Raw genomic sequence first — 15,765 nt, 5'->3', positions numbered from 1 at the left:
CTCCCCATGTGGGGAACCGAACCCGGGGTTTCCGCGTGACGAGCGAAAGCTTTAACCACTTGGCAACCCCACCACCCCCGAATATGACAAGAGATTGGTGGGTAGTAGTGACATTGTTTACGGGTGACCGGGTGCCATCACTGATTTTCCCTGATCAATTTAAGTTGTTTGCACCACTGGTTTGCCTTTTGCTCCTACAAATGATTTGTGACTGCAGATAATCCAGACAAAAATGTTCTCTCTATGTCGTTTTGTATTCGTGGTCATGATGGTCAATATACTGGTCATTTTTGTCTTTGATGTGGCTTTCCTTGTGCTTTTCTGGTATATAGGCATTTAAAGTGAGAGAAAGTGTAGAAAGGATTGGCATAAAGTTTTGTAGTTTAAATATTCGACTATAAAGAATCACAGATCTTCATTAAAAAATATGTCATGAGTAACACGTTTATAAAGGTAGACTCAAATGAGATTGTTCTCAAACCTCCATTAGATTAGAACATTACCTAGTTTATTACATCTTCAGAAGTAATAATTCTTCCTACATCTAATATACTGTATACTCATTCACACCTATTAAATGTATGTTGTTAAATATTTCTAAACTTATTTCCTGTCTTTAGATTTGAATTGTTAGTCACTGCCACTAGAACTCTGGGATATATCTTTTATTTTTGAGTTGGTAGTGTGAGCACTGTCTGCGCCTGTAATAATCCAATCATGTGAATAAATATTATAATGCCTAGTAAGAAGAAGGTCGAGGGTTCGACTCCCCCTGGAGCCTTCTTTTTCACATAGACTACCACTTGTGCTCATCACTTCCTTTTGCAACTTTCAATTTCCGTCTCACTTTTAACATTTGCTGTCATTTATTCCAGCAAAATCACACTGGTATCTGAGCGTGTGCAGGAATGTGTTTTGTTTGAATCTCACGTCACATACCTTCCCCCAAAAGACAAACGATTATTTCTTTCCTGCTGGTTTTAAAGGCAGGTGAAACATAAATAGAGTATAGACTATTGTACCTTGGTCTATCCCATCGGCTTTATAGCTCATTTGGTTAGAGTGTCTGCCTATTAAGCAGGTCGAGAGTTCAAGACGAAGTATTCTTATCCATTGAGCTCGTGACAAAGCTTTCCTGATTAAAATTATAATTAACCTAATCATCCATTTGAAGTTGACTCTGGGACAGCATTTCACCTCACATCCTATTAATATATTTGTTTCTTCATGAGTAATGATGCACTCAGTAATATTCTAGCTGAATGACATGGGTTAGTCAATAATCGATTCTTGTCTAGACAATGCAAGGATGCAAGTTTTAAAGTGTTAGCTCACAGAAATATCACGAATACTCACTACACAATGATTCCCTGGTTTAAACCCCTAATGTCCGGTGCCAGGCAAGGCAATAACAATCTTTCAACGTCTTCTTCCTCTTCGGCGGCAGGTGCTCTGTCAACTGAACCACTGAAGCAGTCAATTGTAAAAGAGCACACGCAATGCATCTAGCTTCCTTAACAACAAAGTAACACATTCTTCTAGTCTTTTGGAATTGCTTCAGACTTGGTACCATAATCTTGTGTGAGGTTGAGGTAAACATGCTTTCTCTTTCACCACAGATGATAATATTAGACTGTATATGAATGATAACTTCTGAGACCTTGAGGAAATGGCGCTTTGCAAGTACATGCACGTTCCTTTCTGCTTAGTTTACCAGAATAACTAAACATTATTCAGTAAACCGTAACAACAAGTATGTTTATTCATGTATTTACAACAATGTTCTTTCAAAGCAGTACAAATGTTAATAAGGATGGCGATCTGATATGTACAGAAATTTCCAATAATTACTTCTATGTGTCAAATTCAAATGTTTAGCCAGATCTACCATTCTTGAATAAGCACTATATAATTTTTAAGGACCATGAACGAACTTCTCTTAAAAGATGACAAATGAACCTATTTGAAATAATACATCTTACTAATGTAATTATCTGTATTTGAGACACTGATGTAATAACACTGAGAGATGTAAATAATTCTTAAATAATTATCCTTTTTACCATGTACAGTAAGAGCAGCATATTCAGGTTCAAAACATTCCGCACACTTATGGAAATCCGCACAGTTTCATTTACAGTCCAGAATTATTAATCCGTTTAGCACACATATATTCCAATTTGCTATTTCTTCATTATCTTCATCTTTCCTGATCTGAAAACTTTAAAACAATGATTAGTTAACACATTTGAGTAAATACCGTTTCAAATAGATATTCATATTTACAACAGAACATCTATTGCATTAAATCTCTTGTAATTATTAATTCTTATCTTACGGCTATGGTTAGTATACCAGTAAGATTCAGGAAACAAGACCAAAAGGAACAATATTTTTTAAGTGTCACTCAAAGAAGGAAACAAGACACCTATAGTTACAGATATAATAACACTGCATATAGTCAGAAACCTTCAGATAAATATCTCTCAGTATTTGATGGGATAGAAAGGCATTTTATAAAACGCCCCTTTCAAAAGTATGGCCATTGTAAGGCAATACATTTAAATACCTTCCTCTAAGAATGAACTTAAGAGACCAAACAGCTCCGAACAGTGGCTGACACACCCTCAGAGACCCTGTTTGTGATGAGGCTGCTGATTCGCTGCCCTCACTATAACCTGGCTGCATCCTCGTCTCATATTGGCTACTACCACCCATTGAGGTTGCGGAGTTTGCTTCCGATTGACAAACAAGGATTCGGGATTGACCTGGTCGTTGGGCAGGAATTGGGGATAAGTATGAATTCAAATCAGGAGAATCATTCAATTCAAGTCCAGAAACAGTGCTAGGGCTAGTGACAGCTAATGCTATGTACACAAACATATTGAACAACTGGAGCATGAACTTCCGTCCCACTGAAACACAAGAAGCAGGGGTATGAGGTCACACAGAGCAAGCAAGGGTGGAAGGGCTCAAGCAGCATCCAAAGTGGGTAGAAGTATGCTTCCACATACCCCGTGATTACAGGTGAAGGATAATGTAAAGTAAGAATGGCTACTAACCACTACTCAAGCTCAGTTATTACAATGTTATTCAATAATGGCAGCCACATACAAAGATGTTGAAAAGAATGCAGAATTACAGTCTTAGGAATGTGTTGTCATTTAAGTCTCTAAAATTATTGTCTGACCCTTATCACACATATCAAAGTAAAACGTTTACCATCACCAAGAAATAAACATGAAAGTGCGTGAGTGAATGAGATATCTCCATCAACCTCTCTATCTATTGCATGCTTATAAGAGTTGTGACGATACAGAAATTTCACGATACGATACGTATTGCGATATCTTGAAACGATACAATTCGATTTGATGCATATCAGGATATGCTACCATAAGTTATTTTCTTTAAAAATGTATATTTTGATAGCAAGTAACAGTGTAAATGTTGACATAACCGTCAATTTCTAGTGAAAATTAACAATTTTAAGGTCAACAATACATATCACGATACGAAAAAATGTATCAATATATTATATATACTATCGATACTATGATATATCGTCACAGTTCTAATAGTTGGTTAGTGAGTTGCTTGCATCTTAACCAAGTCTCAGAGGTAAGACTGCACAGTATTACCAGTGTATCACAATACGGCTTTCATTGCAAACATTGCAATGTTTTTTTCTCAGAACTGGTATGAAAGGTAATAAAAATATAAAAAGAATTAATAGTAATTATTGACAAAACAGCATACTTTACATACAATCATTTTTATATAATAGAAGATACAACCCCTGAAAATCAAATCTAAATTCAACATTTGTTATCACAACCATGACATTTATTTTGGGGACTTTAGTATGCAAAGTAGACTTGAAAACAGGCTGTGCATGTACAATCAATGTCCTTTACTTTCAAACACTGAAGCCCTTTTTATATCACGATACGTATCAGAATATGGGTACCGGAATATACTGCAATACAAATCATTTGCCACTACACAGCCCCACTCAAAGGAAAGGTATAATGCCTCGAGAACAGGTATGATGTTAAAAAAGGTATGTCATTCAAGGGTGAGATAATGAGTAATAAGCCAAGAGACCTCTTAAATCTCAGATTCATTTCGACAAAACGTTTGAATGGAGACACACACAAAAGATGGAAGTCCAACATGAGATTGAACTATTAACAGAACAAGGGTCAGGACTGTATAAAATCTTTGCTACGTTGATGTTAATGACAAAATTTTGTTGCCACATTTTTCAGCCTAGGCAACACAAACAGACCACACATTTCCTTCAGGAAGTGGGCACTGGAGTTCAATGCTTCTCCACTGTGTCCATAATTACAGGGGCAGAGGAATATACTTAGTTCCTTCGCCTAGTCTCCTTGCATGGAAATGATTCATTAGGCTCATTTTAGTGTCTGTTACAAGGATATTAACTTGACATCCATATCAGTTTCTTCCCCTACTCACTAATGTATGTTAGAATACAGCTCAGCACTACACATACAAAATCCAACCCCCAGAGGAATGTAAGCTCAAGCCATAGAATACAAGTTCAAGGAGTGAAATGCAAGTTCAAGGACGGCAATGTAAGTTCAAGGACTGCTATGTAAGTTCAAGGTGAGCAATGCAAGTTATGCAATGCATGTTCAAGTTAGGCAGCTACTGAGTCAAATGTGTTATGTCAGTGAACATCTGTTTCTGGAGTTGAAACGCATGATTCTTCCTTCGAACACAGCTTATGGTCAATAATCACACATGTCAGTATGTAAGTCAGTAAGTGAATGTCCATGAGGAAATAATATTTCCTGTTCAACCTTACGAAATATGTCTTACTCATCTTGATGAAGTAGTAAAAAGTATTTCTGTCTCATCTAGGAGTAACATGGTTAGACCACACATATTATTGCACACATTCTGACCAACAGGTCATACTATCTTCAATTTAAACTTACCTCCTGTAGCATCGCCATGAGAAAATATAACTGGGGTATACATTTCATGTGAAATCTTCTCGGAAAACTCAGATTCTCGGGCCAAGCTCACACCCTAAAATCACCCAAAACAACAAACTTTTCAGTTGTTCACAACACTGACACCCACTTCAATTGAAATACATTCAGTACAACCATGCATTAACTGTATATGCATAAAACCATTATCTAATGTAACCAGAGGTATCTATGATTTTAGCATGAATCCATTAATAATCTCATCAATGAAGCTATTCGTATTTGGTAATGTTACATTCAAAGAAACTGTGTCATGATGAATACTGAAGAAAATTAGTGCCACAAGCACACCGGGGTCCGTAGTTAAAAGTATAATTTGAAAAAGGGTGAGGGATCCGTAATAAATTATCGGTATCAATATTGAATATTTCATGAATAACTGATGACGAGAAACTAACACTTATGACTTAAAGAAAATAAGAAATGATAATATAGAAAGGAGACACACGCCAAAATTTGACTTCCTTAGTCTGTCAATTTCAGAGGAACTAACAGAATTTGTCAGTCAAATGAAAGTCAAAATGTATAGAGATGTGTAAAATGGAAATGTGTTGAGCCCATCTACTAAGAGTGAGTGAGTGAGTGAGTTTAATTTTACGCCGCACTCAGCAATATCCCAGCTATATGGCGGCGGTCTGTAAATAATCGAGTCTGGACCAGACAATCCAGTGATCAACAGCATGAACATCGATCTGCGCAATTGGGTGCCGATGACATGTGTCAACCAAGTCAGCGAACCTGACCACCCGATCCCGTTAGTCGCCTCTTACGACAAGCATAGTCGCCTTTTGTGGCAAGCATGGGTTGCTGAAGACCTATTCTACCCCGGATCTTCACGGGTCACTAAGAACACATATCCCAAATACACATATCCCAAATTTCATTGTATTTTTTTTACAGAACTGACTGAGAATGGCCATAAAACATGCATGGTTTCTGCGTGGTACAAGTGCAAATGTGAAATTGAGTTCCAAATACTGCCAAAATATTGAACGTATATCTTGGACCCCATAATTGAGCACACATGCACCAAATTTCCTTTCATTTTTGAAAACAAATGCATTGAACTATGGCCATTGACATCTGTTGATAGATTACAGTGACAGCCCTAACTGATCCTCTTGAACAGATGCAGGTGTTATTCTACTTTGAAACAAGCATGTGAAGTTTCAGCTTCACTGGTCCAGTGGGTTAGTATGAGAAGTATGTCTATATAGACCAGGGAAATGCCTTATAGACATGTTTGGAGCAGATTCCAAGTATAAAACGGAATATACAAGTTAAGCCACACTTCTGTCAACATATACTGAATATTTATTCCATTCTGAAAAGAAAATGTCTGAGTAATTGCCATAAATAGGTTTTCAAGAGATTGCCTGGGTGGCCTTATTGAAAAGGTGCCAGGAGGTGTCAATACAGTGTCACATTAGGTTATAGAATTATGTCAAGTTAAAGCTTTACTGATACAGGGCATGTTTTATTTGTTCGACTTGTAACACTGCTGCACTCAGCAATATTCATGTACCTGATAATCCAGAGATCGTCAACAACGTGATCATTGATCTACACAGTTCAGGGGAAAGGGCTAAAAATAAGAAGATATGAAGAAAAACAAGCATGTCTTGCCTCCATGAAATATTTAGCAAACTCCTCTGCAGCAGCTACTGAGCTGAAAGATACCTTGAAGTTCCTCCTGACCGGCTCGTCTGTTGAGAAGTCGTGGGCACTCCACATACATGCTCTCTTCGGCTTCTCTCTGGATGTATGAACAATCAAGGAGGGATGATATAAAAAAAAAGAGGAAGGGTTCAATCCTTGGCCTCTTAACGGGGCACTGATCCAGAGCGATTAATGTTTCTCGCCAAGAGTCTAATTACGAAACCAAACTGCAGGCTGGTCACTACCTGCTCCCTCGACCGTGACAGACACGGGGACTGGGCTACTGTCCACTTTGGCAGAATTTCTTCAACCTGAACAGTGGGACATTAGGAAGGGTGGATGCCCATCATATGCCGTGATTTGAAAATATCCCCTACAGTTCTTGTTTGATTGTAGTTTCCCAGCAGTGTAGGCTTTTTCAGATTTTCTAATGTTTGGATGGTATAATGACAGGTCCAATTTGATCCTATTTCTGTGCTTTTTACCTCGATATTTAATCATGTCATGTAAAAATATGACATCTATTACCCATGCTATGAAATCAAAAACACACATTTGATGGATTTGAACCCGTAAACTAAACAACCCTACTTTGCCATTGCTAGAACTATCGGAAATTTACTGAGGTAAATAGGTATATACAGTTTTTAACTAAGTACACAGCAAATGCTTATATGTATTTCTTATGCAACAATGAAGCTCCGTTCGCATCCTCAAAACAGTGTCGGCCATATTTCTTTTTCAGGCAATCAAACTTGCATGCAGTACAGCAATTACTACTCTCGTGCTGTAACCCTTGTTTGGTGGTAAACATACACATGTTATTTGTCATCATTCACTTGATGGTCACTTAATGAATTTATAACAGGTGTAATTAGTGGTAACACCACTCATATTACCCGACAAAGGTTCCCACTTGGCATTTCTCGTGTCTGGAGTAAATACCCATCATTATAAATTTAGCTCTGATGTTGCAAATGTATTACATCGTATGTAATATGCGCATGGTAGTGCAGCAAGAGGAATTATATCAGCTGAGATACAAAAACAAACATCGATTAATTGCTTTTATCCTGCACAGCGGATTTGTCAAAAGGTAGTGTTTATGTATGTAGATTTACTAATCTATACAGAATACACCTTGTCGTAAAGTGTCTGTGTAAAAACAACGTCCTTCCTTCAAAGGATTAACCGCCAATACGCTGATTGATTGCTCATTATTGGCTAACTAAATTACTTTTTAAAGAATGGCGGACACCATGCAATTAGTTGCCAGGTGTGCTATCTTGGGACTATACACCAATGTAAAAAACCTGAAACGATGGATCACTTTTTCGCATATTAGACTGTTAAAAGACACTTGACATGGAACAGGATTGTTTGTCAGCTGCAGATGAATGGCATATCGTTCATTTATGTGGATATTTATGCATACATTCCCCGAACAAGGTAATAGCCTGATATTGTTGCTATAACTTTAGTTTGTTTTAATTTTAATATTTGCATTTTGTTTTTATTCATTTGTTATACCATTCAACAGAATCATTTTTACGTGAAGTGTAACATACACTAGGTCGCACTTAGGGCGTGTGAAATATTATTCAAGTTGGCAATCTATGAAATAACTAGATATTACAGTCATGCTATAAATTCACTATAAGAATAAGCAGATCGTGTACATTTTATAAGTTTCCAAATGTATACAAATATGATAATAAACTAATTAGGATCATTAGACAATTAGACAAAAAATGTAGACGTACATTGACTTCGTTATTTTTCAGTCCTAACATTTTTTACCACTGACAGATGGTTAAACTTCAAAATGTTTTCATTTGATATCAAAATAATGAAGATGGAAATATTATCGAGTAAAAAAGATATCATCTTTGTAGATCAGTCTATAGTTATACTATCAATTGCGCATGCGGGTGTCGCAGCAGATGTTACGAACCAGTCAATAATTCTGGGATATGATCCGGGTACTCACGGGAGAAAAACAATAACAAAAGCAACAACCAGTCCACGGAAATTTCTCTGGGTCAGTGCCCCTTTAATATCAAAACACGTGTAAATAAATATTCTCGTCTCTTTAAAGATAATATTTTGGTCGACATTATACATTCTGGGGCATATGCACTCACTTTGGCTTCCTATAGTTGCAATAAAAGAGTTATTATCCCTTACGACTTGTCTGAAATCGATAATTGAAACTTTGTGGCAAATAGCTTCAAAACAGAGAACACTTGCTACATATGGAATGTAAACAATTGCGCTGTACATCGAAAACTGTCGCAACTAGTTGCCGAACTGGTTTCAATCACACGTTGGCCAACTAAAGTCCAGACGGACAAGCACGCACACACGCTCACACACAAACATATTTTACTGGAGTTATCCCCTGACAAGCAATATCTTCAAGTACAATGTACTCTTAACTGACTTACAGTGTTATTGAGTGTTCCAGGCAAATGACATGGTTGCAGATTTTTAGTTTGTCATCTGTGTCCATGTCAATGTGGTTTCCATTTAGGTATTCATTGTACTGGATCTTCAGGTTGCCCATTCCAAGTTTCTAGAAAGAAGATAATTCTCAATGAAACTCCAAATACATCAATGTATCAGTGAATCTGTGAATGTGTTGTGAGTATGTAGATGCAATGTACTTAATTTGGTTTCGATTGTTATTTCAGTTATATAATACCATTTCAGATTAACGTGGAATCAAAGCCAGAAGTGACATTCTGCTCAGATCACCACTTCAGTGAAACCCTAACGCTGAGGTATGGTGCTGACAAGCTCAGAAACATAACCAGGCAAATCTGAGATCAGAACAACAAATCACTGGTTTCGATGACATTAAATGGAGATGACCTTGCACAGAGAAGCTTAGAGCATTTAAAAAAATGTGTGTTTATACAGTCACCATTATATATCCGTTGTATAGAGTACTCTCCCATCGGAAATACTGTCGGAAATAGAAAAAAACTGTTTTTTCGCATTTATATCTACTTTTTATGTAGTTAATATGTGAAAATGTGAAATATCTGTTAAACTAAGTTCGGCCTAACTACAGTCTCAGTGGTAGGGAGATAGGAAACGTAGAAAAAGGACTTTACTGAGGAGAGATTAGTGCAGAAATGAGCAATGCAGTTTTTTTCTAAGTCGAAAGCGACTTATTTGGAACAGACCATGGCTTTATGCAAATTAGTGTGCGATGATATTGTATTACAAAGGAAACTTTTTAAAATGCCCATTTTGAAATTAAAATTAGCTTCATTATAAACGATAGCTGACGTAAAAAGTAATAACTTTAAGACTGAAACTATTAAGGATGCAGCTACCATGGAGTCTCACTATCACTATAAAAAGAAACAGGTAGGAGGGGTCGTCTCAAAAGCAAAACCAGGACGGGTGTCGCAGACGGTGGTGGGGGTCGGGCTAGGGGATAGAGATATCCGCTAAGATGAGATAATCCTTTAGGGGAATTAAACTGGGGAAGTAAACGGCATGTCATAACAATTTACAAATAATATCCAGTCCTGTCGATCTTCGGGTGGTCATGTCACCTATATATTTTTAGACATTTAATACGATGGCTAATTTAAGCTTTTTTATGGGTATCATACTCTTTTACATATCTCAACATAAACTTTATGAAGAAAGACACGTAAGATGTTAATCAATAGATGAGACATATACAACGCACATGAAAAAGCATAAAATATCTTTGAGATGACCCCTTGTGCCTGTATGGGCACATGCATTTCATGCCAGGTGAGTCGACGGTCCGTCGTCATACCTGATTTTTGCTGAGCGACTTTTCTGGAATTGCCATCTATAGCTCTGATCTATTGTTTTTAGGGATACAGCAGCTATTTTTATTTTTCTAAGTACTTTGCCCGATTTTACGAGTAAACATGCTTTTCTGGATATCCTATTACGCATCCAAAATACTGAACGCTCAGTTAGGCCGATTGTGGGTTATTTCGACATATGCTATTTGCAATATGTGTAAATTTTAGGGATACAGAGTAACAGCCTAAAAACAGTTTTTTGCTATTTCCGACAGTACTTTAGTGTTGGTATTCTTAGCTGGGGCTGCTGGAAATACAACATCAGTTCCTCTTTCAGGTGATAGATAAACTGAGAGGAGCAAAATGGTTTATCTAAGAATCTACTAAAATCAAATGGCATATATGTTGCTGTCTGGATAAGAAACACACCATTCTGTATGATGTTATTTATGATCGTTCAGGTTTAGATTTAATTACTTTGGTTCACTGGGGAAAGAGGTAGTGTGACACATACCAGCTTCTGTTTGTCTGACCTGCTCCTGAACCTCTTCAAACTTCTTCTTGAACTGTCTGGCCAGCTCTTCCGTCTGCAATACATGACTCACACATGAGATGACGAAATACACCATGCATCCAAATTTAATGATGAATGTACAATAAATATTTATCTGTAGATTCTTCCTTACAAACCCATGATTGTATATTCCGGAGGGCGCCCACTATGTTTTCTTTCAAAGAGGATACTTTTTTCTCTCATGCATAAATATTTCCTGCTAACAAAGGAGCCAACAGTTGAAGCCAATGTGTCTAGCAAATAATATTTTGAGGGAGGGGAGCGGGGACCCAGAAGATATATACATGAGACCCCCAGATCCCTTAAAACGTAAATCCTTTCATAACAGAAGCAAAATTAACCAATCCCAGAAATGTCATCTACAGTGATGTATCAAAACACAATTATGTCCTAGATGTATCTCGTGACTGACCTTGAACCTGAGGGCAAACTGTTCAATCTTTGCCTTGTTCTCAGCATAGTCTTGAGCAGTCCAGCACCAAGCTCTCTCTGATGTTGCCATGGGAGACAGGACCATATTGGGAGCTATCAGATGATTACAGGCCACTTTAAGTACTTGATCTCGCCTCATCAGCATTCGATATTTATCTGCAATGGTTTACAACAGAATGAAAAACATACGTAAATGAGGAACATTGTATTTACTTGAATACATTCTTGGTCCAGTGAACATCACAAAAAATACATTGAACAAAATTTCAACAAGTCTACCATTGATGAACATTACAGTATGGTTCTCGGACTTGTTTCAGTGGAACAGTAGGCTGTACATTGAACCCTACTCTAATCATGCCTATGACAATCCTGGCTCACTGAGGACCTGAAATCCTGAAGTCAGTTGGTATTGTAAATTGTATGATGGAAGCATGTATATGGTCCAGTCTGGACTACGACAGAGCATGCCAATCCATGAGATGCCAGACTCACCATCTTGTTTGAGGATCTTCATGTCTCCTACTGCTCTCTCCTTCCACTGGTTGGAATCGCGCACAAATCGAAACAACTTCGACCTCTGGCAGTACACCACCTCCCAGCCTTCTTCACCTGTGAGGACATTAAAACCCAAATTAGACATGACGACAAACTAGGAAGTGGAAGCCGAACTGGCTATGTGGGTTAGATGGCTGATATTGTGTGTTTTCAATTAGGTGCCTGACTCTGAGAGTATGGGTTTGAATCCCGGATGGAACTCAATCTTAAAAAGTACTAGAATATGTAGTTTACTCAGACAGTGCAATCCCAAATGTAACATATGATACAGACAAACTAGGACAAAAATGAATCAACATCCACATTTATTTCCCACACAAGAACAAACATTCTATGAACAAGAAAGCACAGTCTGGCTTTGACCTCGCCTGTTTTGACTTCAACTAGTTCTGGAAGTTCAATGATGGGTTTAAAGTCCATGTCGTCACTCTGCACAACCTCATCATCATCATCACCATCATTGGTCCTGTTGCCACCTGGAGATGACCCAAAGATCTGCTGACCTGCTCCTGACCACTGGAATGGTCTGATTTCATCTGAGAGAGATAAACATGGAACATCAGTCCAAGCATTTGGCCATATATGAGTTGAAAAGTATGGAGCAGGGGAAAATTTCTAAATTAATTTAAGACACCATTATTAGAACTCATTTGAGAGTTACATCAGTTTGTCAGACTTCATTGCTTTAACTTAAACAGTTTCGAGAAGTTTTGTAATCAATGAGAAGTGGACTGAAAACAGACCAATTTTGATCCTGTATTCCCTACCTGTTTCTTAAGTTCCTATCTCCTTCAACTTTACATTCAATAATGTGAAACAAAGTTTCTTCCTCTCTGATATCATAATATATAACTGTCTGAACATGAATTACAAACACTTTAATTCCAATTTGAGATGTTTCCTTTAGAATTAATGCAGCCTACCTGCTGAGAATTACATTTGGGGATAATATTTGCTCTAGCTATATCAATACAGAATATGAATCAAATGGTCAGATTGTTCAACAGTTGCAAATACTTCTAGGACAGATGATGGTAACCATCTACTTGCCTTTCTTGAAAGCAAATCCAACAGCATTCCCTTGTGCAGCTAGGGTAGAGAAGGACATCCCTGAAACCTGACCGAACATAGAGAACCCTTCACTGGCACCAACACTGCCTGCAACACCTGATGGTAAATATGTCATTAATGCAAACACTCATTGTATTCTGGCAAGTTTGTTACTTATCCCCCTGGAAACCAAAGGGGCATATATGTCCCTGCCCTTCAACTTTCACTTTCAGTCAAATATAATTGAACATAGATCACTTGTGTTCATCACTTCCTTTTGCAAAGTTCAATTTCCTTTTCATATTTAACATTGCTGTCATTGTTTCCAACGAAATGACACTGGTATCAGAGCGTGTGTAGGAATGGGTATTATTTGAATCTATCTCACAGGCCTCCCAAACAGACATAAACGATTTTTTAAAGTCAGGTGAATCATAAATGGAGTATAGACTATTGTAGCTTCGTCTGTCCCATCGGCTCTATAGCTCAGTTGGTTAGAGCGTCTGCCAAGCAAGCAGGATGTCGAGGGTTCGACTCCCCCTGGAGCCTTCTCTTTCACATCGGTTACCACTTGTGTTCATCACTTTCTTTTGCAAAGTTCAATTTCCTTTCCACATTAAACATTTGCTGTTATGGTTTCCTGCAAAATGACACTGGTATCAGAGCGTGTGTAGGAATGTGTATTATTTGAATCGCATGTCACAGGCCTCCAAAACAGACATAAACGATTACATTTTCATGCTCGTTTTAAAACCAGGTGAAACATAAATGGAGTATAGACTATTGTAGGTTCGTCTATTCCATCGCCTCTATAGCTCAGTTGGTTAGAGCGTCTGCCTAGTAAGCAGCAGAAGGTCGAGGGTTCGACTCCCCCTGGAGCCTTCTTTTTCACATCGGCTACCACTTGTGTTCATCCCTTCCTTTTGCAAAGTTCAATTTCCTTTTCACATTTAACATTTGCTGTCATTGTTTCCTGCAAAATCACACTGGTATCAGAGCGTGTGTAGAAATGGGTATTATTTGAATTGCATGTGACAGGCCTTCGAAACAGACTTAAACGAGTTTTTCAAGCCAGGTGAAACATAAATGGCGTTTACACTATTGTAGCTTCGTCTATCCCATCGGCTCTATAGCTCAGTTTGTTAGAACGTCTGCCAAGCAAGCAGGATGTCGAGGGTTCGACTCCCCTGGAGCCTTCTCTTTCACATCGGTTACCACTCGTGTTCATCACTTTCTTTTGCAAAGTTCAATTTCCTTTCCACATTAAACATTTGCTGTTATGGTTTCCTGCAAAATGACACTGGTATCAGAGCGTGTGTAGGAATGTGTATTATTTGAATCGCATGTCACAGGCCTCCAAAACAGACAAAATCGATTACATTATCATGCTCGTTTTCAAGCCAGGTGAAACATAAATGGAGTATAGTCTATTGTAGATTCGTCTATCCCATCGCCTCTATAGCTCAGTTGGTTAGAGTGTCTGCATAGTAAGCAGAAGGTTAAGGGTTCGACTCCCCCTGGAGCCTTCTTTTTTCACATAGTCTACCACTTGTGTTCATCCCTTCCTTTAGCAAAGTTATTTCCTTTCCACACTTAACATCTGCAGTCACTGTTTTCAGCTTTTTGACAGTGCTTTGCCTAAGCTCCTCTGTGCTAAATATTAACTTTATTATTAATAATTTGGCACGACATTCACGTCCGAAAGCTATTAATACACGCCATTTAGAAAGTGGTTAAATGTAAGAGATCTAATGTTTGGAATAACATAATGTTTTCTCAGTGAAGCACATATTCTAGTGCGTTCTTTTATTGTTTGTACTTTGTTTCAGGCTTCCTTCTTGCTACTTTACCGCGTGAATATCGGGTACGTGAACATTCTTTCAGGGTTTATCGGCCACCTTTGGGTCTCCCAATTTCGTGGTCGCAGGCAGGAGGGATTCGGTAACCCAACATGCATGAGAATGTCCCCGGCAATAGAATTAGAAGGGTCGTTTGGGCTATGAGAAACACAGAAAATAAAAATGCTGCCCTTATAAGTATTAGCACACATTCAGTTATAGTTGTTACTTAATATCAGCCACATTTCATGGTTCTATACAAGTGGATAGAACTATAGTACCAATGTTTCAAACTGAACATTATCAGGCATTGAGTCAAACTGAGGTTCAAGGTTATTCAAGACGAAGTATTCTTATCCAGTTAGCTTATTTAAAAGCTTTGCTAGTGCAATTATAATCATCCAAAACCTCACACCATCCTTATGTTTTGTTTGTTCGATGTTTAATGATGCACTCAACAGTATGACATGGGTCTGTCAATAATCAACTCTTGTCTACACAATGCAAGGATGCCTGTCACTGGATTGTGTGGTGGAGACTTGATGGTATATTTAGGTGCATGCATGTGAGACATGTATGTGCTATGTGTATGCATGTGTGTGAGAGCAAGTTTTAAAGTGTTAGTTCACGAGATACCTCCAATACCCAGTATACAATGCTTCCTTGATATAGCCCCCTTAGGTCACGTGTCAGGCAAGGTAATAACAATTTTTTAACGTCTTCAGGTAGGACCAACAATCTTCCTCTTTGGCGGCCGGTGCTCTGTCAACAGGACCACTGAGGCGACTCAACTTTGAAGGGGTACACACAATGAATGAAGCTTCCTTATAGGG

General features: G+C 38.1%; 1 protein-coding gene and 1 non-coding gene across 2 annotated transcripts in view; one reads left to right on the top strand and one right to left on the bottom strand.

Moving 5' to 3' along the window:
- Positions 1-1,740: 1,740 nt before the first annotated feature.
- The window catches only part of LOC124268611 (E3 SUMO-protein ligase RanBP2-like), a 59,674-nt gene continuing 45,649 nt past the window's right edge, over positions 1,741-15,765 (bottom strand). The window contains exon 17 of the mRNA XM_046703612.1: positions 1,741-2,221. Coding sequence (XP_046559568.1) covers positions 2,184-2,221 — 38 coding nt within the window. The 3' untranslated portion in view covers positions 1,741-2,183. The remainder of the gene's footprint in view (positions 2,222-15,765) is intronic.
- Positions 13,570-13,643, top strand: Trnaa-agc. The gene has a single exon. It is a non-coding gene; the product is annotated as a tRNA-Ala (tRNA).

The sequence above is a fragment of the Haliotis rubra genome, unplaced genomic scaffold, assembly GCF_003918875.1.
Source record: "Haliotis rubra isolate DU_JTF1 unplaced genomic scaffold, ASM391887v1 Scf1396, whole genome shotgun sequence".
NCBI lineage: Eukaryota > Metazoa > Mollusca > Gastropoda > Lepetellida > Haliotidae > Haliotis > Haliotis rubra.
The sequence above is the reverse complement of the archived record's forward strand: the minus strand, read 5'-3'. Positions and strand labels throughout refer to the sequence as shown.